Source organism: Chiloscyllium punctatum, chromosome 39, assembly GCF_047496795.1.
Source record: "Chiloscyllium punctatum isolate Juve2018m chromosome 39, sChiPun1.3, whole genome shotgun sequence".
In the NCBI taxonomy this organism is placed as follows: Eukaryota; Metazoa; Chordata; class Chondrichthyes; order Orectolobiformes; family Hemiscylliidae; genus Chiloscyllium; species Chiloscyllium punctatum.
Genome location: NC_092777.1, coordinates 54886216 through 54909760, shown reverse-complemented (window position 1 = coordinate 54909760; position 23545 = coordinate 54886216). Strand labels below are relative to the sequence as shown.

Genomic DNA, 23545 nt, shown 5'->3' with positions numbered 1-23545 from the left:
GGGAAAAGGATACGACTGATTGTTGGACCCCTGTGCTAAAGCCAAAGAGTTGGATTAACATCTTGAGTACTGTTCAATGACTAGTGCTGCAAGCTGTTGTGGGAATACAGAGAATTGCTAGGATCAAATTGGCCTGCAATCTACTAGGGAGTGAAAAACCAGCTAACATCCAGCAAGATCAGTCAGCATGAAAACTAAATAAAGTTATCAAAACTTACAGGATAGAAAGAGTACATTTAGAAAACAGCAGCTGGGCGAGTTAAAAACAGCTGACTGACATAAATACACTATCCAGCTTCTGGTTGGTGGTCTTTTAAGTTACAACTCTTCAAATGTTCAAACAAGGGCTTCTTCCTCTACCATCCCTAAAACCATCTGGGTGAAAACATTTTGGTTGAACTTGCCCTCTAATCCTTGTAGCATTACTTTAAATCACTTTGTGTTAAGTTACTGGCCTCAAGCAAACAGAACTAGGCTCTTCCTATCCATTCTGTTCAGCCTGCTGTGATTTTGTACAGTTCAATTAAATATCTGCTCAGCTTTTGCTATTCCAAAGAAAACAACTCCAGCCTAATTGCTGTCTAGCTAAGATTCATTAGTTTGGCCACCATTCTCAAACATGTCCCCTGTATGCTCTCATTCTTCATGCTTCTGGATCATTTGTCCAGAATTACCACTAACACACCTAATAATACTACTGTTTGTAGATATGGTTTTCAGTCAAACAAGAAAATCCATTAGTAAGGGTGGGATTATTGGTCAAGACTTAAAAAAAAAGCTGTGTATTTTTCTTGACATCTCAGTACTTTATTGCCATCATTTACTATTGGAGCAAAATTACTATAGTAATATGCACAAATTCCAATAGACATTCATTTGATCATCAGTTTTAGAGATGTTGATTGAGGGATAAATATTGGCCAGGGCACCAGGAATAACTCCTTCAGCCACTTGGATATAGTGCCATGGGATCTTTTATAATCAACTGAGGACGTAGGCAAGCTTAACACCTCAATCAAAAGGCAGCACCCTGAACACCACAGCAATCAGTCTGTACTGCAGAGGACTGTCAGTCTTTGTGCTCAAGCACTGGAATGGGACTTGAACCCAGAACTTTGGTGGCACAGTGGTTTACTGGTTAACACAGCTGCCTCACAGTGCCAGGGACCTGGGTTTGATTTCACTCTCAGTTGACAATGTATTCGAAGTTTGTACATACTCTCCATGTCTGCGTGGGTTTCTTCAGGGTGCCACAGCTTCCTTCAAAAGTTCAAAGATGTGCAAGTTAGGTGGATTGCCCGTGCTAAACGCCCACACTGTCTGGGGATGCGCAGGCTAGGTGGACTAGCCATGCAAAATGCAGGGCTACAGAAATAGAGTAGGGGTGTGGGTTTGGGTGGGAAACTCTTTGGAGGTTCTGTGTGGACTCCTTGGGCTGAATGGCCACTTCCACACTGTAGGAACTCCATGATTCTGAGGGTGCTACCAAGTAAACCACTACTGAGATACTGAAAGAAACCTGAAGAATCTAACTCCAAATAAATCAATATCATCAGAAGGGAAATGTAGATTGAGAGGGAGAAAATCTGGGTACCAAAAATGCTTTATCTCCAACTCACCAAGAAACAATATGGAAGATAAAAGACTTCTCACAGAAAGTATTACCTTTGCCCATGATCTTGATAGACACCTCCTTTTCAATAACCAATTGTGACAGAAGGTCAGTAACAACTTCTTTTGTTGGCGGTGAATTATCTTTGAAGCAGACCATGGAAACCAGAGCTATGAAAAATGCATCACATCTCTTACGAAAGATGGCATTTTTTTCAACAGCTTCTCTGTGAAAGACAAGAGAAGACATTAGTAAAAAGTGATGGGAACATACAGCTGAATATACAAGCATCTACGCAAAATGTTTTTTCTTAATGATCTAGTCCCTGGTGTACAGGATACAAAGTTTATAGATGATTCAAAAGTTATAAGCATTGTAAACTGTGATGAACATAGTGGAGATCCTCAAAAGGACACAGACAATTTGTTGTCAGCTAGCAGATAATATCAATGAGGAAAAATGTAAAGTGCCAGTTTGACAATATGGAGAATCATTCTAAATATAAAAGGCACAATTCCCCAAGAATTGCAAGAGAGTTAACAAGTAATTAACAAGAGCAAGGAAGTCATGTTGAACTTGCAAATGTTACTTAAACTAGTCTGGTCTCAGCTGGAGTATGGATTCCAGTTCTGGGCGCCATACTTTAGGAAAGACATAAAGGTATCAGCAAGGCTGTGAAAAGATTGACAAGAATGGTAGCAGGGAGAATGAATTTAAATTATGAAGACAGAAGGGAAAACCTGGGAATGTTTTCCTTAGAAAAAGACTAGAGAGGAGATCTGATAGACATATTTAAAGTCATGACGAGACTGGACAGAGTAGGTAGGGAGCAACTGCTCCCACTCAGGAAAGGAGTGTCAATGAGAAGGCAGGATTTAAAGTAACTGACAAAAGAAGTGAAAGTCACATGAGGAAAAAAAAAGTGTTCACTTCTGAATGGTCAAGATCTGAAATATATTGTTGGAGAGTGTGGAGGTAAGCCCAACTGAAATTCTCTGAAAAACAAGAACAAGAACAGGATTCTGAGGTAAAGGCTAGCTAGAGAATGGCATCAGGTGAACTGCTCACTTGGAACATGATGCATATGAACTTTCTGCACTAGAACAATTTTGTGATTTCATCATTTCTTCTCCAGCCATTCTTATAAATGAGGAGCCCTGAAAATTCAATTTTCCCTTAGATTGCATTCAAATCATAGTGTGATTTGGAGCAAGTGAAGATGCAGAAGTGAATTTGCACTACAAATGCTAAAGTTAGTGTAAATCAATAGGGAATCATCACAATGTCAGTATGAATGATGCAGCTTGAGTCTGTGACAAGTATGTTTTACAAACAAAAATATGTGCAACTACTAGGGTGGAAAAATCAAAAATTTGATGCAAACAACTGACTCAATTTTAACTTAAAAAAACACTTAAAACCAAAAATTGCTGATACTTCATTTAAATACAGTCACTATACCACCCATGTTAAGCCTCAATTGTACTATTGAAGACTAAGGGTGTACAAAGATTCACAAAACAACAGTACTGCAGCATAAAAAAAGGCCACTTTAAAAAAAAGCTGTTGCTTGGTCAAATGGTCTGAATCATGGTATGCAATGGGTGTGTGATCTGGTTTGGGTTCATCACTCTAAAAAAGCACCTGCAAAATTGCAAAATCAATCACAATATCATGAAATTCCATATAAGTAAAAATGTTATTTGCACCTTCTCAAGTGCAACTAGGATTGGGAAAGAAATGCTGGACTTGCCAGTGATGCAGCGATCAACGCGATAATTTCTGGGTGGAAATAAAGGAGTATTTGCTGTAGGGTTGGGAGACAGTGTCTGTGCACATCGACAAGACCCATGAGTGGACCTGCTTTAAAGACCAGCAAAACCCCATTTCCTTTGCAGGTTCCCCCCCCTTCCCCTACCTTGACTCCTCCCCTCCCCCTTTGGGCTGCTGGGCACCTTCTTGGGATATGCCAGACCCAATACACCCTGGACCCTGGGTTTCATTCTCAGAGGATCACAGCCAGACCAAATCCAAAGAAGTACCTAACCTGTTCAACTCACATGCAGCCAATGGCCCATATTCCACCTGGACAGAGGTAGAACAAACTCTAGGACAGCCCTGGAAAACCCAGCACAGTTTGTCACCCTTACTCACATCCCATGAAATAAAATGAAGTGCTAGAATCTTGATTGCCACTCTTCAGTTTTAACTTCTCCTAAAAGACAAACAATAATGCAATCACACTTTTCCCCAAACTCTTAAACATACCTTATTTCTTCAGATACCTTCACTTCATAGTCATCATTCAGAGCAGTTAAACAGAGAGGGCACAACATCTGCCCTGGAACAAGCCATTGCTTTAAACAGTCTTGACAATAAATATGATCGCATGGAAGCAACACGGGATTGGTGAGCTCTCCTATGCAAACTGGACATGGTTCCAGGCCAAATCTGTAATGAAACAAACAGAATACTAATATAAAATTAAATGCAGATATCACAGCACAAAGAGAGACAGATGAACTAAATCAGCCTATCTACCTCCATAGTTGCAACACAGTAAAATTAACATCTTCGAAGACCCCCAAATTGACCATAGTTCCTAACCAGTCTTTTCAATAACCAGTCCAAGATTTGATGAATAATCAATTCGACACACTAATTTGTAGTTTAAACCAAACGATTAGCAATATATTAACAAAACAATAATGTTAGCAGAGCAAAATTAGACAAAATAATTAGTTTATGTCTAGGCTTTAAACCAAAAACTTTGCATTCAACCCCATTCACACAAAAGACAGAGACCAGTAAACACATAAACACAAAGGTAAGGGATAAATAAAAGAAAGTAACAAAACTGGCCAGGTTAGAGTCATAGAGATGTACAGCATGCAAAAGCAGACCATTCAGTCCAACCCGTCCATGTCGACCAGATATCCTAACCCAATCTAGTCCCACCTGCCACCACCCGGCCCATATCCCTCCAAACCCTTCCTATTCATATACCCATCCAAATGCTTCTTACATGTTGCAATGGTACCAGCCTCCACCACATCCTCTGGCAGCTCATTCCACATATGTACTACCCTCTGCGAGAAAAAAGTTGCTCCATAAGTCTCTTTTATATCTTTCCCCTCTCATCCTAAACCTATGCCCTCTAGTTCTGGACTCCCTGACCCCAGGGAAAAGACTTTGCCTATTTACCCTATCCATGCGCTCATAATTTTGTAAACCTCTATAAGGTCACCCCTCAGCCTCCGACACTCCAGGGAAAACAGCCCCAGTCTGTTTGGCCTCTCCCTAAAGCTCAAATCCTCCAACCCTGGCAACATCCTTGGAAATTTTTTCTGAACCTTTCAAGTTTCACAACATCTTTCCAATAGGAAGGAAACCTATTCCAAACCTATTGCAATATTCCAACAGTGGCCTAACCAACGTCCGGTACAGCCACATCATGATCTCCCAAATCCTGTACTCAATACTGTGGGATATAGGTAAATTAATGTTACTTCTGCACTTCTGCAATTCCATCTTACAAAGTAAAATGAACTCACACCAGTGTGTAATTGTTTTAGCCACGAGCTGAGTCAACAAGAATGGAAACAATGTGGAGGAAATATATAATTGTTTTTGTATTAGCTAAAACTGTATGTCAGAAGGTAGACATTATGGGCAAGTAGATAAGATGTTGTGAGGGGATGAAGTTAAGCTAGATACGCCTGTACAAACAGTATGTATAAACATGTGCTTCCCACTTTTACAAAAACACAGGAACAAACCCCAATTAAAAGGGTCATAGGGATCAGAACGGCCTCGGGAAAGGCACAGATGAAGGGGGTAGATAATGATGAAGAAAGGATAGGCCTAACAATGACCTATATCAGGATGAGGTCAAACAGCCTTGTGAGACCAGAAATAAGCATTTTATCACAGACAAGGCCGGATAAGGCAAGAGGCAAACAGGGGTAATGGGGGCCGGTCTTAGGGAAGTGGACGATGTAAGCAGGGGAGGGAGCAGTGTAAAACAATAGACATCAAATCATATAAATGTTATGTATGAATTGAATTTAGTGTGTGTATGTCTTCTGCCTCTTAGACACGGGACATCACACCCACTTGCAAGTGTAAAATAAATGGCACTACTGATTCAGATCTTGTCTCGGACTGAAATTATTGAAGTGTGTGAGCTTTGTTTCTCACAATTGGGGGCTGTCCGGGATTTTCTTCCATCACCGGGGGGAGTGGCTGGCCTTGGACACTGGGAAGACGCGTCCCGTTCCCCATTGAGGAGCGGTCTCGTGTCCTGGTTTGGTCTGCTCCCTTGGGTGACTGGTACGAATCCCACAAGAGAGACATCTGAATCAGACAGTGATAGGAGCTCGATAGACAATACGGCACAAAGGGGCCAGGCAACTCTGTGCACAGACCAAGGTAAGAAACCTGACTTTTAAGTATTGCCTTGGTGGCCGGGATTGAGTTTTAGTAGTTAATAAGGGACTAACGAAGGAACTCAATATGGGTTGTGCTGTGGGTAAGGAAAAAGCCTCCGGGAAAACAAAAGAAGGAAAAAGCAATGGAATTGGAGGCGGGGTCCCTTACAACATACCTCCAGAAAGTTCTTTGGGGAGGATGTTGTGGAATTGGCAAAATAATACTTGTACACGGGAAAAAGATGATTAAATATTGTTGCTTCATATGGACTAAGGAATCCATTCTTCGTCCCGCCTCTTTTGGCCAAAGATTCAGGTTGGACAAAGACTGGGTTTGTAAATATCTGAATTTATTTGTCAATGAGTGAGAGAGAGAGAGAGAGAGAGAGAGAGAATGAAGAGAGCTGTACAGCTGGTTGAAAGTTTAACCCTTTGTGATTTGGTTTGAATGCACATTTGTTTGTTGGTGATTGAATGTTTGCGTTTTATTCCCTGGAGCTTGAGTTCCGGGACTGTTTTGAATCTGATTCTTATTATGGAAACTTAACATGATTTCTTTTAAGGTTAAGGATTCTATAGAGATTATGAAAAAAAAAAGAATGATAACTCCTGTTCTTCTTACAGGTCATGACTGCCTTACTATCAGTTTCTAACTAATCTCTTTTATCTTTACATGAAAGCGATTTATGGAGGACAGTTGAAGTTTCAGTTCAACATTAGATTGTAGTAAAAACAAGATCCTATGGTTAATATCTGTGACCTTGGATTCGGCCATTGTTCATGCATTAGAAGTTTTTTTTTCTTTAAACTTGAATAGACAAATAATTTTAAGGCAGCTCTGATTATTTCAAGACCTATAGTATTGTAATTGAGCAATGATTGGTCAGGACTACTTAAGAAAACTAATTTTGGATTTAAATTAAGGGACTAAAACTGGGTGATTACAGTGGATTTCAAAATTGAGAACTGTATGCATTTTACATTTTGAATATTAAATACTGAATAAATGAACGTAAATATATAAATATATTTACAAGTTTGGAACAGGCTTTAAAGTTAGTCAAGCATGAATTGATGAATTGGTGTTTGAAGTTATGGGGAGCTAGAAATATTGCAATATTTCATTAAAAAAAAAGAAAAAGGGGAAGAACGTAATGACTTATCCCCTTCGGGAGGTACCAATAGGGGACAAAGAGATTGGGTTTGTAAGTGCCCCCCTCAGCAGTGGGGAGGTCAGGACATTTAAAAAAAAAGAAATGAAGGTCCTGGTTGAGGATCTGGTAGGGTTGTCTGAACAAACTGATCAATTTTTGGGGCCCAGTCTGTATACCTGGGCTGAGTTAATGTCTATTTTGAATATACTATTTACTGGGGAAGAAAGGGGACTTATATGGGGAGCAGCCATTAAAATATGGGACAGGGAACACCCCATTGGAGATGGGGATGCTGGACAGGGAGAGGTGAAGTTTCCCCTCAGAGACCCCCAGTGGGAAAATCAAAATCCGGAGCATAGAGAAGAAGTGAGGGAATTGAAAGACCTGATTCTAAAAGGAATAAGAGAGGCAGTTCCAAGTCACAGAATTTGACTAAAGTCTTTGAAGTTAGACAGGAGAAAGATGAGACTCCCTCAGCTTTCTTGCGAAGATTAAGAGACTCAATGTGGAAATATTCTGGAATGAACCCTGAGAACCCAGTGGCACAGGGTCTTTTGAAAGTATATTTTTGTGACAAAGGAATGGCCAGACATACAGAGAAAGATATAGCAAATAGAAGGGTGGAGTGAAAAGCCATTAGATGAATTGTTAAGAGAGGCACAGAAAGTGTTTGTAAAGAGAGAGGATGAGAGACAAAAACAGAAGGTGAAAATGATGGTAGCTGCGGTTGATGAGGTAGTTAAGAAAAGAGTAGAACCAATAGTGACCAACCGGAGGGGCGGGTGGCAGCATGTAGGGCAGAGAGGACAAGGGGGAGTATTTGATAGAGGGTTCGAGCGACAGGGGCAGAGCTGGAGGTCTCCACAGGCAGGATGCTATTATTGCGGAAAGATAGGGCATTTTAAGCGGGAGTGTCCTGATGTACAAAGGGAAGAGAGGGCAATTCCGCTTATGAATTTTGATGAAGTATAGGGGTGTCAGGGGTTCCTGCCCCCGGGGACCCACCAGGAACCCTTGATAAACCTGAAGGTGGGACCCTATAGGGAAGAGGTAGTCTTCCTAGTAGATACGGGGGCAGCACGGTCATCGCTGAATTTTAAACCAAAGAAAGTAGGAATGTCAACACGGTCAATTACTGTTTCGGGGTTAAAAAGGGGAAGGATTTACTGTTCCAGTATTTGAACCTATGATGATAGAAGGTCCTAAGGATAGGGTCACAGGGGAACTGTTGTATATCCCTGATATAGGAAGTAACTTATTAAGGAGAGATTTAATTATCCTCTTAGGACTGGGGATTGGAATTCAGGAAAAAGAATTAGTTGTACAAAAGGCAATGTTGGCAGAGGATGTGGAGAGAGAGATAGACCCTATTGTATGGGCTAGGGAAGGGAATTGTGGAAAACTACAGATCCCCCCCCTTGAAATAAATTTAAAAAGGAAAGGGGACGTTGTCTGTGAGCGACAATATCCCATTTCCATAGAAGGTAAACGAGGACTGCAGCCAGTAATTGAAGGATTGATTAGAGATGGACTGTTGGAGCCATGTATGTCTCCTTATAATACCCCAATTCTACCAGTGCAGGAATCCGATGGAACTTATCGATTGGGGCAGGATTTGAGAACATTAAATCGAATAGTACAGATCAGGCACCCAGGGTGCCAAACCCCTATACCTTATTAAGTAAGATCCCTCATGACCACAAATGGTTTAGTGTGATAGATTTAAAGGATGCCTTTTGGGCCTGTCCCTTGGCAGAGGAAGGTAGGAATTTGTTTGCCTTTGAGTGGGAAGACCCTAAGACAGGACAGAAACAGCAATACCGGTGTACTGTGCTTCCCCAGGGGTTTACGGAATCTCCGGATTTATTTGGACAGATGTTAGAACAAGTATTGGAGAAATTTAGCAGCCCAAAGGGGACTACCCTGTTGCAGTATGTAGACGACCTCTTCGTAACAGGAAAAAGAAGAGAAAGAGTAGTAGAAGCCACTAACAAATTATTGAATTTCCTGGGTCAGCAGGGACTGAGGGTATCTAAAAACAAACCACAATATGTGGAGCAAGAAGTGAAATACTTGGGACATTTAGTTAGTGAGGGAAAGCGAAAGATAAGCCCGGAACGGATAGAGGGAATAGTGGGAATGCCGCTGCCCAGCACTAAACGGGAGTTACACAAATGTTTGGGTCTCACGGGTTATTGCAGATTGTGGATTGATTCCTATGCACAGAAGACTAAGAAATTATATCTCAAACTATTAGAGGGGGAACCAAAATGTCTAAGTTGGGATGATGAGGCAAAAGAGATCTGACCCATGCCCCTGTGTTAGCCCTACCTTCCCTAGATAAACCTTTCCACCTCTTTGCTACCGTGGATAAGGGAGTGGTTTTGGGAGTATTAACCCAGAGGTGGGGGAAGGGATTAGTACATGAAGAATTGATTAAACGGGTCTTGGAGTCCCTATTACTTCCCCGAGAAATAGCAGTAGTGCATGTAAATGGTCATCAGAAAGGAAATGAACTAGAGGTTAGGGGAAATAGATTAGCCGATGAGGTGGCTAAGGAAGCAGCCCTGAACCCACAAGAAGTGGTGATTCATTCCCTAATACCTACTGTCCCAGGTCCTAGGGAAGTTCCTATATTTACTGAAAGCGGAGAAAATGAATTGAGAGATTTAGGGGCTGTAAAAACAGCAGACGGGCATTGGAGGTTACCTGATGGAAGGGAAATGTTAAACAAAATGATGATGCGAGAGATTATGGCTGTCCTACACCAATGCAGCCATTGGGGAGTACAAGCAAGGTGTGATTTGGTTCTTAGGGAATATGGATGTAAAGGAATATATAGAATTGCTAAACAAATATGTGAGAGATGTATAATATGCAGAAAGTTAAAAAGAAAGTCTTGAGAAAACAGACCCCAGGAGGAAGAGACCCAGGACTGAGACCTTTCCAGAGTAAACAAGTAGATTATACTGAACTCCCCAGGGTAGGCAGACTAAAATATATGCTAGTCATAGTAGATTATCTATCTGGTTGGGTTGAAGCATACCCCCTAGCTACCGCCACTGCGAGTGGAGTGTCTAAAACAATATTGGAGCACATAATTCCCCGATATGGGCTCGTGAACCATATTGATTCCGATCAACGAACTCACTTTACTTCTAAAGTGTTACGGGGGGGTAATGAAAGGGTTGGGAATTTCCTGGGAGTTCCATACTCCGTGGCACCCGCCATCATCAGGAAAGGTTGAGAGAATGAACCAAACACTCAAACGACAGCTCTCTAAATTGATAATAGAAACTAGACTCCCTTGGACCAAATGTTTACCTATAGCTCTCTTGCGAGTACGAACAGCCCCAAGGAAAGATTTGGGACTATCCCTCTATGAAATCTTATTTGGATTACCTTACTTGGGAACGAATGGAGAATTGCCAAGTCCCGAAACTAAAGATTTGTTTTTAAAGAAGTATATACTGGGTTTGTCCTCCTCTTTGTCTTTCCTCAGGAAACAGGGTTTATTGGCACAGGCTCCACCCCTTGAATTCACCGTTCATCCCATCCGGCCGGGAGATTGGATCTTAGTAAAATCATGGACAGAGACTAAATTGCAGCCGGACTGGGAAGGGCCGTACCAGGCTCTTTTGACTACTGAAACAGCGATAAGGACAGCAGAGAAAGGCTGGACTCACTACACTCGGATCAAAGGGCCAGTGGACCCTCCAGTTGAGGAAGAAGTCTGGACAGCCGAATCAACGCAAGATTCGCTGAAACTCAGACTAAAGAGACTTTGAGTAACTAATTATACAGTGGCGACGCGAGCGCGGGATTATTTCTGTAAGATTGTAAATTCAGCATGATGGTTAGAATACTGGGAATGCTGCTAGAGATATGATGCTAGCCCTTTTAGTATTGGGATTTTGTCAAATATCATTTTCATATGTATTATTAACGGTCCCCAAGTCTGATAATCCACAAGTAATAGACGCTGATGTATGCAGCTTAGTAAATTGTGGGGATGTAGATAATCAGAGACAGTACCGCAGCTCTGAGATACATCTTAAGTCCTATGGGGATAGCCTTGGGGATGGTACTTAGTATAGTGGTCTCGTCACAGTACACCAGGCCCCCTTCCGACTAGCTCGTGATTGTCCCGATAAAAAGTGTAACCCAATATATCTAATGATAAGGAAAACCACATGGCACGAAACAATCCTGGTGGGGGGAGGCACCTATGAGATACAATGAAATGAAACATTTGGGATAGAAATGAAAGCAAATGGGAAGGATTTCTTGGGCTATTGTTTTTGAATTAGCGTAGGACAGGGAAAACGGGTAGAACTACTGGGTAATAAGATACAATCTTTCACCCCTCCCGCTGATCCTAAAGTAGTAAAATTTATAGAGGTAAAGGACTTGAAACAGACCATTGAAATAGAAACTGGGTACGGGGATGCAAATGCCTGGGTTGAATGGGTAAAGTATACTGTGAAAAGTCTGAACAAGAGCAATTGCTCTGCATGTGCCTCCGGTAGGCCAGTGGCCGAGGTGGTTCCCTTTCCGCTCGGGTGGAAGCGAGACAGGAAGGGCATGAAATGTATGATAGCCCTGTATCAGGATGAGACTGCGTGGAATGATAGGAATTGTACCTCCCTATCTCTGAGGTTCCCTCCCTTGGAGAAGAAAGATGTAAAAGTTCCCCCCCTGTTTTCTGCCGCAGTTGGAAATCACACGTCATGTGTGCGTAGACGAGGTACAAGTCAGTCGAAAGATTTGGGGGAGCTGAAATTATGTACAGAGATTAAGAATGTAACCGAAATGGAAAAGGGAGGGAACTACTCAGCACTAAAGGTTCCCCGAGCGGATCTGTGGTGGGACTGTGGAGGCAAAATATTGAGACCCACGCTACCTCCAGATTGGAGAGGGATATGTGCAATTGTACAATTGGCAATTCCATTTACCCTGGCATTTGAGAAGGAAAAGATAGGAGGGAAAAAGGGAAGGGGTAAGAGATTACTGTTAGACACTTCTTTCGATGACAGGATTTATCTCGATTCGGTAGGAGTCCCTAGGGGAGTACCGGATGAATTTAAGGCTCGTAACCAGATTGCAGCAGGCTTTGTGCCAGCTCTCTTTTGGTGGGTAACAATTAATAAAAATGATCATACCCTGTATATGAGGGCTCACCCAAAGACTGATTGAAACAGCCTTGATGAAACAGGTGCCCCTAAAAGAAAAATGCAGAAGATAACAAATGGTAATTAAAGAAAAGGGGGAAATTGTGGGATATAGGTAAATTAATGTTACTTCTGCACTTCTGCAATTCCATCTTACAAAGTAAAATGAACTCACACCAGTGTGTAATTGTTTTAGCCACGAGCTGAGTCAACAAGAATAGAAACAATGTGGAGGAAATATACAATTGTTTTTTGTGAGAGGTAATTTCGGTTTAAACTTTAAGATGTGCCTGGACCACAGACTGATCTATAATAAAAGACAAAACTTTTGTTTCTTTTCTAAAACATTTTGTATACTCAAAAGTAGAATAGTTTAAATTGTGCAGAATGCTGACAATTTGTGAGCAGAGTAAAAACAAACAGGCCCTTGATTGATGAAACCATTAACACAGGCAGGGAAGGAGGAGTCCTTGACTGATAAAGGCTGCAAGACAGGGAAACGACTCGAGAGACATCTGCTACAGATTGATACAGAGACATCTGCTACAGCACAGAGAAGAATAAGTCTTTGACTGATAAGACTACAGGGAGAGAAAAATAACACCTCTAGGGTCTGGAGACATTTGTTGCAGACTTTGTGATAAGGATGCAAGTTGGAGAATAATGATGTTTTTAAGAATGTGAACCTCATGGCTCATTAAGAGCCAGGAAGGGGAGGGTCTGGAGACATTTGTTGCAGACTTTGTGATAAGGATACAAGTTGGAGAATAATGATGTTTTTAAGAATGTGAACCTCATGGCTTGTTAGAGCCAAGGAGGGGAGGGATTTGTACTGTATATAATGAGAAACTTTGTAAGCCTCAGCGCGCCTTTTACTCAGAAGGGTGCCCGACTCTGCAGACTTGCTAATAAAACTTTGTTTTCCTGAATTTGTCTAGAGCGATTATTAAGAAGCGATTTTCGTTTCTAACAACTTGGGGGCTCGTTGTCCGGGATCAACACTCCGGCCGCGGGGGGAGCTGAGGAAGGACATCGGAGAAGGTGCACCCTGCTGATTTCAGCAGTCCCTGATTCCTTGCTTGTCGCCCCGCGCGGCTTGAGCGAGTGATATCCGGGAGGCTCAGGAAAACAAAGGAGGGGTGTAACCGAGGCAGTGGGGACGGTTAACGATCGAGTAATTTCGGTGCACCGAACCCAGGTAAGAAAAACTTGCGGGGACCGTGTTTCCGGACGCCTGGGGACCTACGGGGTGCCTGTGGATTTTTCTACAGAGACGTAGGACTCAGGTATCTAGAGACCGGGGCTGGCCTGTGAGGGATTTTGCAGAGACCGTGTTTGCGGAGGAACGTGTACCTACGGGGTGCCTGTGATCTGTTTCACAGAGACGTAGGACACAGGAATCCAAAGACCGGGGGTGCCTGCAAAGGAACCTGGGCGATCACGGGACTGAAGGTCCGGGAATTGGCTACATTGTGATAGATTATCACGGGAGAAATATGAAGTCCTCGGAAATGGGAAATAAGGGATCTAAGGCGATTAAGGGATGGGCTGGGGTATGTTTTGTTATTTGTAGATAGAATAAGTATAAGTAGCAGGAAATGATCTTGGAAACATATGTTGTAAAATCCATATAAGTGGGAGCTTATAAAAAATAATGGGTAAAGATGCTGCTGGGAGTTGTCCACAGACCCATCAACAGTAGCTTTCTTTGGGACAGAATAGTTCAGGGAGAAAATAAGGTGTGTAAAAAACAGGCAGTATATTTATCACTGGTGATTTTAATTTTCATGTAGATTGGGAAAATCAAGTTGCCTAAGGAAGTCAGAAGGACACTTTTCTAGAATCATATGTTCTACATCCAAATGGGAATCAAGCTATTTTGCGTCTGATAATATATACTGAGGAAGGTTTAATACATGGTCACAAAGTAAAAATAAACTCTAAGGTTACAGTGACCATAATATGATAGAAGTTAGCATTCATGTTAAGAGTAAGAAACTTGGGTTGAAAACAACTGTGCTATAAACTCGAAGAAGGTAGGCATTGTGCAGAGTTAACTGGAGTGGACTCAGAAAGAAGTTTAATAGAAAAGACAACTAATGAACAACTGCACACTTTTATGAAAATAGTTCATGACTCCCAGTTTCCTCAGTGAGGAAAAATGATTCCAGGAAGGGAATATCAAAGAATGATTAACCAAGGGAAAAAAAACCAGACAGAGTTGAAAGAAAAGTCATAAAAATGGAAAAGATTGTGAGAGAATCAATGTCTGGAAGGTATCAAAAAAAAAACTTAAATTTTGCTGCAAACAAAAAAACATTTATGACAGCAACAGACACACAATGCATGAAAATTGGTCCTATCCACTTAATGATTCAAATGGTTAAACAAGCTTTTGGAGAACACAAAGGACATCATCTGAAAATTGGTTGTGCACGGAGAGAAATTGTATTATTGATAGCCACTGCTCGGATGTTATGCATTTACCACCAAAGGTATTTAATTGTGATTACTTTCCCCAATAATTGCATACAAATTAAGTCTGCAAAGGCTGCCAATTGTTATAACACCACCTTCTTGTGGTCTGTATGAAAATAGAATCTCTGTTGTATACTATTTATTATAAGGGAACACTGTTCCAACTACATGACAGAAAGGATAGCTGGCTTGCTTAACTGTAAGTATAACCTGTCTAAACAATAACTTCTCAGGATTAGTGACAACTGACTGAATTTCTGAATCATACGGTGCATTCTTGTAGTGTGCAGAAAACTGAGAAAGAACTCCATTAGCAGCTAAAAGGGTGTAAACTACTCAATGTATAAAACATACAGGAAACAGTTTGCAGAAAAATTCACCATTGACACGTTTAATTGCTACCATTCAAACACCCAAACTTCAGAAATGTAGGCCATCATTTACCTAACTGTGCAAATGTCCAAATCAACTGGGTTTACAGAAGCCCCGAGAAATTCTAAAGGACTGTTGCAATTTCAGGGAGGTGGGGGGATGGAATGGTGGAGAAGAGAGACCAACTGAAAATGATATTACTTTGAAGAGAGTTAAAGTTTCAATCAACCTCTTCAATTGTTGGTCCACCAGAAGGGTCCTTTCTGACTTGTTCTGAGAATGGCCCTTCGGGCATACCTCCCTGGTAAAGTTTGGCAATGATGGGCTTGCATATTTTTTTTCAAATCTTTCAACTGCTGCTCAAAGTCCTCCTTCTCTGCTGTTTGGTTTGCCTCCAGCCAGGAGATGGCCTGGTTACATGTTTCGATGACTTTGTTCTTATCTTCCTCACTGATCTTGCCTTTCGTTTTCTCTTCCTCCACTGAACTCTTCATGTTAAATGCGTACGACTCCAGGGAATTCTTGGCTGTAATTTTCTCACGCTGCATATCATCCTGACCTTTGTACCTCTCCGCTTCCTGCACTATCCTCTCGATCTCCTCCTTACTCAACCTGCCCTTGTTATTGGTGATGGTGATTTTGCTCTCTTTGCCAGTGCTCTTGTCCACAGCAGAGACATTCAAGATGCCATTTGCGTCAATATCAAAGGTGACCTCAATCTGTGGTACACCACGTGGCGCAGGAGGGATCCCACTGAGGTCAAATTTGCCCAAGAGAACTCCGGAGGAAAGGTCTCCTGGCTCACACTCTGCCGCTCGACTTCCTCTTGCATAAGGTGGAGCCCGGAGACTGGGTACTTGTTAAGACCCAGAAGGCCGAAAAGCTCCAGCCGCGGTGGGAAGGACCGTTCCTGGTTCTGTTAACAACTGAAGCAGCTGTTCAGACGAAAGAAAAAGGGTGGGTCCACGCATCAAGGATAAAGGGGCCTGTTCCGCCTGAAGGAGAAAGCACTTGGAAATGCGAGCAAGGGGACAAGCCGTTGGTGGTCAAACTGAAAAGACAGCGATAATGAACTCTACTTGGACTGTATTGGTGGGGATATTGATCAATTTACTCCTGTATGTGGGGGAGAGTGAGGGGAGATGTGACAAATGTCGAACTACAGTAAGACTTGGGATTCGAATCTACTCGGGATCATTTGTGTCCCATTCCTATGTGGACGATAGGTGTTACGATGTGAGTGCACGCCATGAATGTTGGGAGGATGGGAGACCCTATTATCAGGTATATAATAAAGGATACGGTGGCAAAATCCGTGGATGCCCTATAAATGACCGCTGGGTGTCTATTAGCAAAACTGGGAGGTGGGACCTATCCTCCGTGTTGCTCAGGGAGCAGGTTGACAGAGTCAAGGAGACCAAGATACAGATCACTGATCGGGGGTTGGGGAAGGAGCAAGACCGTTAGGGAACGGTCGTGCTCCCTAAAGTGCCATCCGTATACGAAGAGGTAGAAGGAAAAATTGAACTCCCTGATGTTACACAAAACCTGTTTATTGATCTCACCTCTAGAATAGCCACTGTTTTAAATGTTAGCAATTGCTGGGTTTGTGGGGGGCCGCATATGTCGGAACAATGGCCGTGGACTGGTCAAAGCTTAGACATAGGGGAATTGCAGCAAACCACTTGGACTCATGTCAACGACAGAAAAAGCCAGGGGTGGAGACTGACAAACAGCCCTGAGGGCCAGTTCTGTATTGAAGGCAAGGGGACCGTGGAGGTAGGGATTAGTCCCTGTCAGAATATGTTGGATGCAACCACGCGAGTATGGTGGCCTGAGGATATTACTTGGTACATTGCAAACCGAGGTCATAAAAATTGCGTTCCATTACGTACTGATTCCTCCTCTGACGAACTAGGTTCTGATTCTTCCGATGGCATGATGAGAGTCTGGAGTGGTGGTTGTCGGGGGAATCGATGCTGGGATACTCCTGTCCAGACTCTGGGTCAGGAGTCCGAATACTGGAATTGCAGTGGTCCTGGTCCTTATGAGGGCGTCCCCGGGGTAAAGGAGCTGTGGGATGACGTTGTGAGGCAGGGAGGGCCTGCTCCAGATGGCCTATTTTGGATATGCGGTAATCGGGCATACTCCAAACTGCCCATGGGATGGGCTGGGGTATGCTTCCTGGGTCTAATACGACCTGCGTTCTTCCTATTACCCCGGGAGGAAGGCGATGATTTGGGGATTAAACTCTTTGACTCCCTCCGTAGGTCACCAAGGGATATCCAAGTCAGTGATTGGGGGGATGAGTGGCCACCGGCCCGGATTATTGAATACTACGGGCCAGCTACATGGGCACAGGACGGATCATGGGGATATCGTACTCCTATCTATATGTTAAATCGAATTATCAGGCTCCAAGCAGTCGTAGAGGTTATTACTAACCGGACTGCCCTGGCCCTGGAGTTGCTGGCTAAGCAGCAGGATCAGATGAGGGCTGCTATATATCAAAACCGACTTGCCTTGGATTATCTGTTGGCCTCGGAGGGGGGGTGTGTACGGGAAGTTTAACCTGACTAACTGCTGTCTAGAAATTGACGATAATGGTAAAGCGGTTTTGAAAATTTCCGATGAAATTCGGAAATTGGCCCATGTGCCAGTACAATCTTGGCGTCCTCTTAGTGGCATCGGATGGTGGGATGGTCTCCTAGGTGGTAGCTGGTGGCGCACGGCGCTACTGATGGTTGGGGGGGGGGGCATGATTCTTCTTCTCGTATTACCCTGCCTAACTCCCTGTATTCAGTTTTTAATTCAGAAAAATATTTCCCGACTCCAGGCAGTGGTGGTTCCACAACATGGGACGCGTGAACTTAAAGTGATGTTGCTGCGAAAGACCAAGGATTTCCCGGGCCCTTGAGGAGGGGGGGCTATCTTGGTCAGGCACATCTTAAAGAAAGAAAAGGGTGGAATTGTGAGAGGTAATTTCGGTTTAAACTTTAAGATGTGCCTGGACCACAGACTGATCTATAATAAAAGACAAAACTTTTGTTTCTTTTCTAAAACATTTTGTATACTCAAAAGTAGAATAGTTTAAATTGTGCAGAATGCTGACAATTTGTGAGCAGAGTAAAAACAAACAGGCCCTTGATTGATGAAACCATTAACACAGGCAGGGAAGGAGGAGTCCTTGACTGATAAAGGCTGCAAGACAGGGAAACGACTCGAGAGACATCTGCTACAGATTGATACAGAGACATCTGCTACAGCACAGAGAAGAATAAGTCTTTGACTGATAAGACTACAGGGAGAGAAAAATAACACCTCTAGGGTCTGGAGACATTTGTTGCAGACTTTGTGATAAGGATGCAAGTTGGAGAATAATGATGTTTTTAAGAATGTGAACCTCATGGCTCATTAAGAGCCAGGAAGGGGAGGGTCTGGAGACATTTGTTGCAGACTTTGTGATAAGGATACAAGTTGGAGAATAATGATGTTTTTAAGAATGTGAACCTCATGGCTTGTTAGAGCCAAGGAGGGGAGGGATTTGTACTGTATATAATGAGAAACTTTGTAAGCCTCAGCGCGCCTTTTACTCAGAAGGGTGCCCGACTCTGCAGACTTGCTAATAAAACTTTGTTTTCCTGAATTTGTCTAGAGCGATTATTAAGAAGCGATTTTCGTTTCTAACATTTTTGTATTAGCTAAAACTGTATGTCAGAAGGTAGACATTATGGGCAAGTAGATAAGATGTTGTGAGGGGATGAAGTTAAGCTAGATACGCCTGTACAAACAGTATGTATAAACATGTGCTTCCCACTTTTATAAAAACACAGGAACAAACCCCCATTAAAAGGGTCATAGGGATCAGAACGGCCTCGGGAAAGGCACAGATGAAGGGGGTAGATAATGATGAAGAAAGGATAGGCCTAACAATGACCTATAGCAGGATGAGGTCAAACAGCCTTGTGAGACCAGAAATAAGCATTTTATCACAGACAAGGCTGGATAAGGCAAGAGGCAAACAGGGGTAATGGGGGCCGGTCTTAGGGAAGTGGACGATGTAAGCAGGGGAGGGAGCAGTGTAAAACAATAGACATCAAATCATATAAATGTTATGTATGAATTGAATTTAGTGTGTGTATGTCTTCTGCCTCTTAGACACGGGACATCACACCCACTTGCAAGTGTAAAATAAATGGCACTACTGATTCAGATCTTGTCTCGGACTGAAATTATTGAAGTGTGTGAGCTTTGTTTCTCACAATACTCTGACCAATAAAGGAAAGCATACCAAATGCCTTCTTCACTATCCTATCTACCTGCAACTCCACTTTCAAGGAGCTATGAATCTGCATTCCAAGGTCTCTTTGTTCAGCAACACTCCCTAGGACCTTACCATTAAGTGTATAAGTCCTGCTAAGATTTGCTTTCCCAAAATGCAGCACCTCGCATTTATCTTAATTAAACTCCATCTGCCACTTCTCAGCCCACTGGCCCATCTGGTCAAGATCCTGTTGTAATCTGAGGTAACCCTGTTCAATGTCCACTACACCTCCAATTTTGGTGTCATCTGCAAACTTACTAACTATACGTCTTATGCTCGCATCCAAATCATTTATGTAAATGACAAAAGGTAGAGGACCCAGCACCGATCCTTGTGGCACTCCACCGGTCACAGGCCTCCAGTCTGAAAAACAATGCTCCACCACCGCCCTCTGTCTTCTACCTTTGAGCCAGTTCTGTATCCAAATGGCTAGTTCTCCCTGTATTCTGAGATCTAACCTTGCTAATCAGTCTTACTTCTTCAAAAGACTCAATCAAGTTTGTGAGACATGATTTCCCATGTACAAAACCATTACTTAAGTGCTTTTCACGATGTGTTGCTCCACAGGCAGAGACTGAGTTGATTTTCTGAAGATGTTGATCAGGGTCACTTTTACAGTTCACTCGAGAAGGCTGGAATACTTATAACTTAAGCTTTCTATTCTCTGAGCTTCCAAGAGGTGCTCATAGAAGGTGAGGCAGGGAACTTCCAATCTTCACGCTGCAGCATCAAAAGCCAGATTCTTTCTCAAAGAAAAAAAGTCGAAAACCCAGTCTAAATTCTGATCACTCCATCACAATCTCCTTCATGAGTTCCCAGTTACTATTCAATATCTGCTATCTGATCAAACTTAGTCTTTTCCAGACTTCTTGGAACCAATTCCCAGATACTGACCTCGTTAATAGCCAATTTTTGCTATCTGTTTAAATATAATGCTCCTCCCCCGTGACGAAGTCTGCAGAACGTTTTGATTAGGAACCAACTTGCAATTAACTTCCAGGCCTGGCCTCATGAATAAACAAAGCTTGTTTGCTATATATATATTTTTAAATATTTGCTAGTACCCACAGTCCAAATGTCATCTTTAGTTCAAATTTCCAAACCAAAATCGATAAAAGAATAAAATAAACATAATTAAAAATCAGCCAAGGCTCTAACACAGATCTGCACAGACATCAGGAAGAAGATATTTTTACAGCAGAGAGTGGCTGGAGCTGGGCGCAAGTGAGGTCGAGGAGGGGGCTGTTGGGAAGGCAAGTGAAGTTGGGAAGAGAAATTATTAAATACGTAAGTTGTAAATGATAATTCAGTAAGTAGTTATGGCTGGATAGGTGATGTGCTGCAGCTGTATGATGTGGGAGCTGGCTGATCCCATTGTGAATGGCAGTGACCACAGCTACAGCAAGTGTTGGTTACTGGAAAAACTCCGGATCAGAATTGATGAGCTGGAATCTGAGGTTCAAACTCTGCAGCACATCCAGGAGGGGGAGAGTTACCTGGACACTGTTTCAGGAGACAGTTACACCTGGTAGATTAAGTAATTCAAATTCAGTAAGTGCTCAGGGACAACAGGGTGTGACTGTAAGTGAGACAGGTAGTGAGATTCTGAGTTCAGGAGTGCAGGAGCCTTAGCTCTTGACCTTGCCAACAGATAAGAGATTCTTGCTCTCTGTACAGATGAGGGAAAGGGCTATGGATAGGATGAGCCAGCTGACCATGGCACAGAAGGCCATTCAAGAGGGAGGGGGGGAGCAAAAAGACAATTGGTTGTTATAGGGGATTCTATAATTAGGGGGGCAGATAGTATTCTATGCAAGCCACATTGGGAGTCCCGCATGGTGTGTTGCCTGACCGGTGCCAGGATGCAGGACATTGCCAACCAGCTTGAAAGGATATCGGAGCAGAAGGGAGAGGATCCAGTTGTTGTGGTCCACACTGGGACTAACGACATAGGCAAGGCTATGGTCGAGGACCTGTTTAAGGATTATCAAGCACTAATTGAAGTACAGGCCCTCAAGGGTCATAATCTCCAGATTACTGCCCGAGACATGTGCCAATTGACATAGGGATAAGAAAGTTAGGGAAGTAAACACATGTCTAAGGGATTGATGTGGGAAAGAGGGATTCCATTTCATGGGGCATTGGCATCAGTTTTTGAACCAGAGTTATGTGTAACGTTGGGACATTCTTCACCTGAACCGATCTGGAACCAGTGTTCTACGAAAAGGATAAATAGGATAATCAGTAGGACTTTAAACTTCTGAGTCGGTGGGGGGTGGGGTGGGGAGGGGAGCGAAAGCGACAAGGAGTATACTGTTAAATGGAAAGATAAGCAGCTGATGAAGGAAGTCAGGAAATGTATCAAAGAAAGAGACAATCTATAGCGTGCCAAGAATACTGGGAAATCAGAAGATTGGGAAGGCTACAAAAACAAAGAGGATAACAAAGACAGCAATAAGGAAGAAGAGGAGTAAATATGAAGGTAGGCTAGTCAGTAATATTAGAAATGAAAGTAAAAGTTTCTTTCAATACATAAGAAACAATTGAGAGGCAAAAGTAGACATTGGGTCACTCCAAATTGATACTGGAAGGTTAGTGATGTGAGATAAGGAAATAGCTGAAGAATTTCCTAAGTACTCTGCATCAGTCTTCACAGTGGAAGACATGAGTAATATCCCAGCAAGTAAGGAGAGTTGGGGACAGAGTTGAATATGGTAGCCATTACAAAAGATAAAATGCTAGAAAAGCTAAAAGGTCTAAAAATTGATCAAGACAAAAGATGGAAAATTATAGGCCAATTAGCCTAACCTTGGTTATATGCAAAATTCTAAAATGATGAGATTTCAAAATTCTTGGAAATGCAGGGTTGGATGAGAACAAGGCAGCGTGGATTTAATAAGGGGAGGTCATGCCTGACAAACCTGTTAGAATATGGTAGCCATTACAAAAGAGAAAATGCTAGAAAAGCTAAAAGCTCTAAAAATTGATAAATCTCCTGGCCCCGATGGGCTACATCCTAGAGTTTGGAGGGAGGCGGCTGAGGAAATATTGGAGGCATTGGTTGTGATCCTTCAAAAGTCACTGGAGACAGGGAAAATCCGAGATGATTGGAGAATCGCTGTTGTAACCTCCCTTGTTCAAGAAAGCATCAAGACAAAAGATGGAAAATTATAGGCCAATTAGCCTAACATTGGTTGTTGGTAAAATTCTAGAATCCATCATTAAAGATGAGATTTCTAAATTTTTGGAAGTGCAGGGTTGGATTAGAACAAGTCAGCATGGATTTAGTAAGGGGAGGTCGTGCCTGACAAACCTGTTAGAATTCTTTGAAGAGGTAACAAGTAGGTTAGACCAGGGAAACCTATTGGATGTTATCTATCTAGAATTCAAAAAGGCCTTTGATAAGATGCCTCATGGGAGGCTGCTGAGTAGGTTGAGGGCCCACGGTGTACGAGGTGAGCTATTGGCATGGATTGAGGATTGACTGTCTGTCAGAAGGCAGATATTTGGGAAAGAAGGTTCTTTCTCGGAATGGCAGCCGGTGACAAGTGGTGTCCTGCAGGATTCAGTGTTGGGGCCACAGCTGTTCACTTTATATATTAATGATCTGGATGAAGGGATTGGGGGCATTCTGGCGAAGTTTGCCGATAATATGAAGTAAGGTGGACAGGAAGGTAGCACTGAGAAGGTGGGGAGGCTGCAGAAAGATTTAGACAGTTTAGGAGAGAGGTCCAGGAAATGGGTGATGAAATTCAATGTGAGCAAATGTGAGGTCTTGCACTTTGGAAAATAAGAATACAGGCATGGACTATTTTCTAAATGGTGAGAAAATTCATAAAGCCAAAGTACAAAAGGATCTGGGAGTGCTAATTCAGAATTCTCTAAAGGTTAATTTGGAGGTTGAGTCCATGATTAAGAAAACAAATGTAACGTTGTCATTTATCTCAAGAGGGTTGGAACATAAAAGCAGCGATGTGCTTCTCAGTCTTTATAAAGCTCTAGTT

The 23545-nt window shown here is 42.5% G+C and overlaps 1 protein-coding gene across 4 annotated transcripts in view; it reads right to left on the bottom strand.

Annotated features, from left to right (window-relative positions):
- LOC140464072 (E3 ubiquitin-protein ligase rnf213-alpha-like) overlaps positions 1-23545 on the bottom strand; it is a 200578-nt gene that overhangs the window by 45525 nt on the left and 131508 nt on the right. For all 4 annotated transcript variants that reach the window (XM_072558748.1, XM_072558746.1, XM_072558747.1 and 1 more), the window contains 2 exons: positions 3881-4063; positions 1666-1838 (listed from right to left, as the gene is read on the bottom strand). In XM_072558748.1, coding sequence (XP_072414849.1) covers positions 1666-1838; positions 3881-4063 — 356 coding nt within the window. The remainder of the gene's footprint in view (positions 1-1665; positions 1839-3880; positions 4064-23545) is intronic.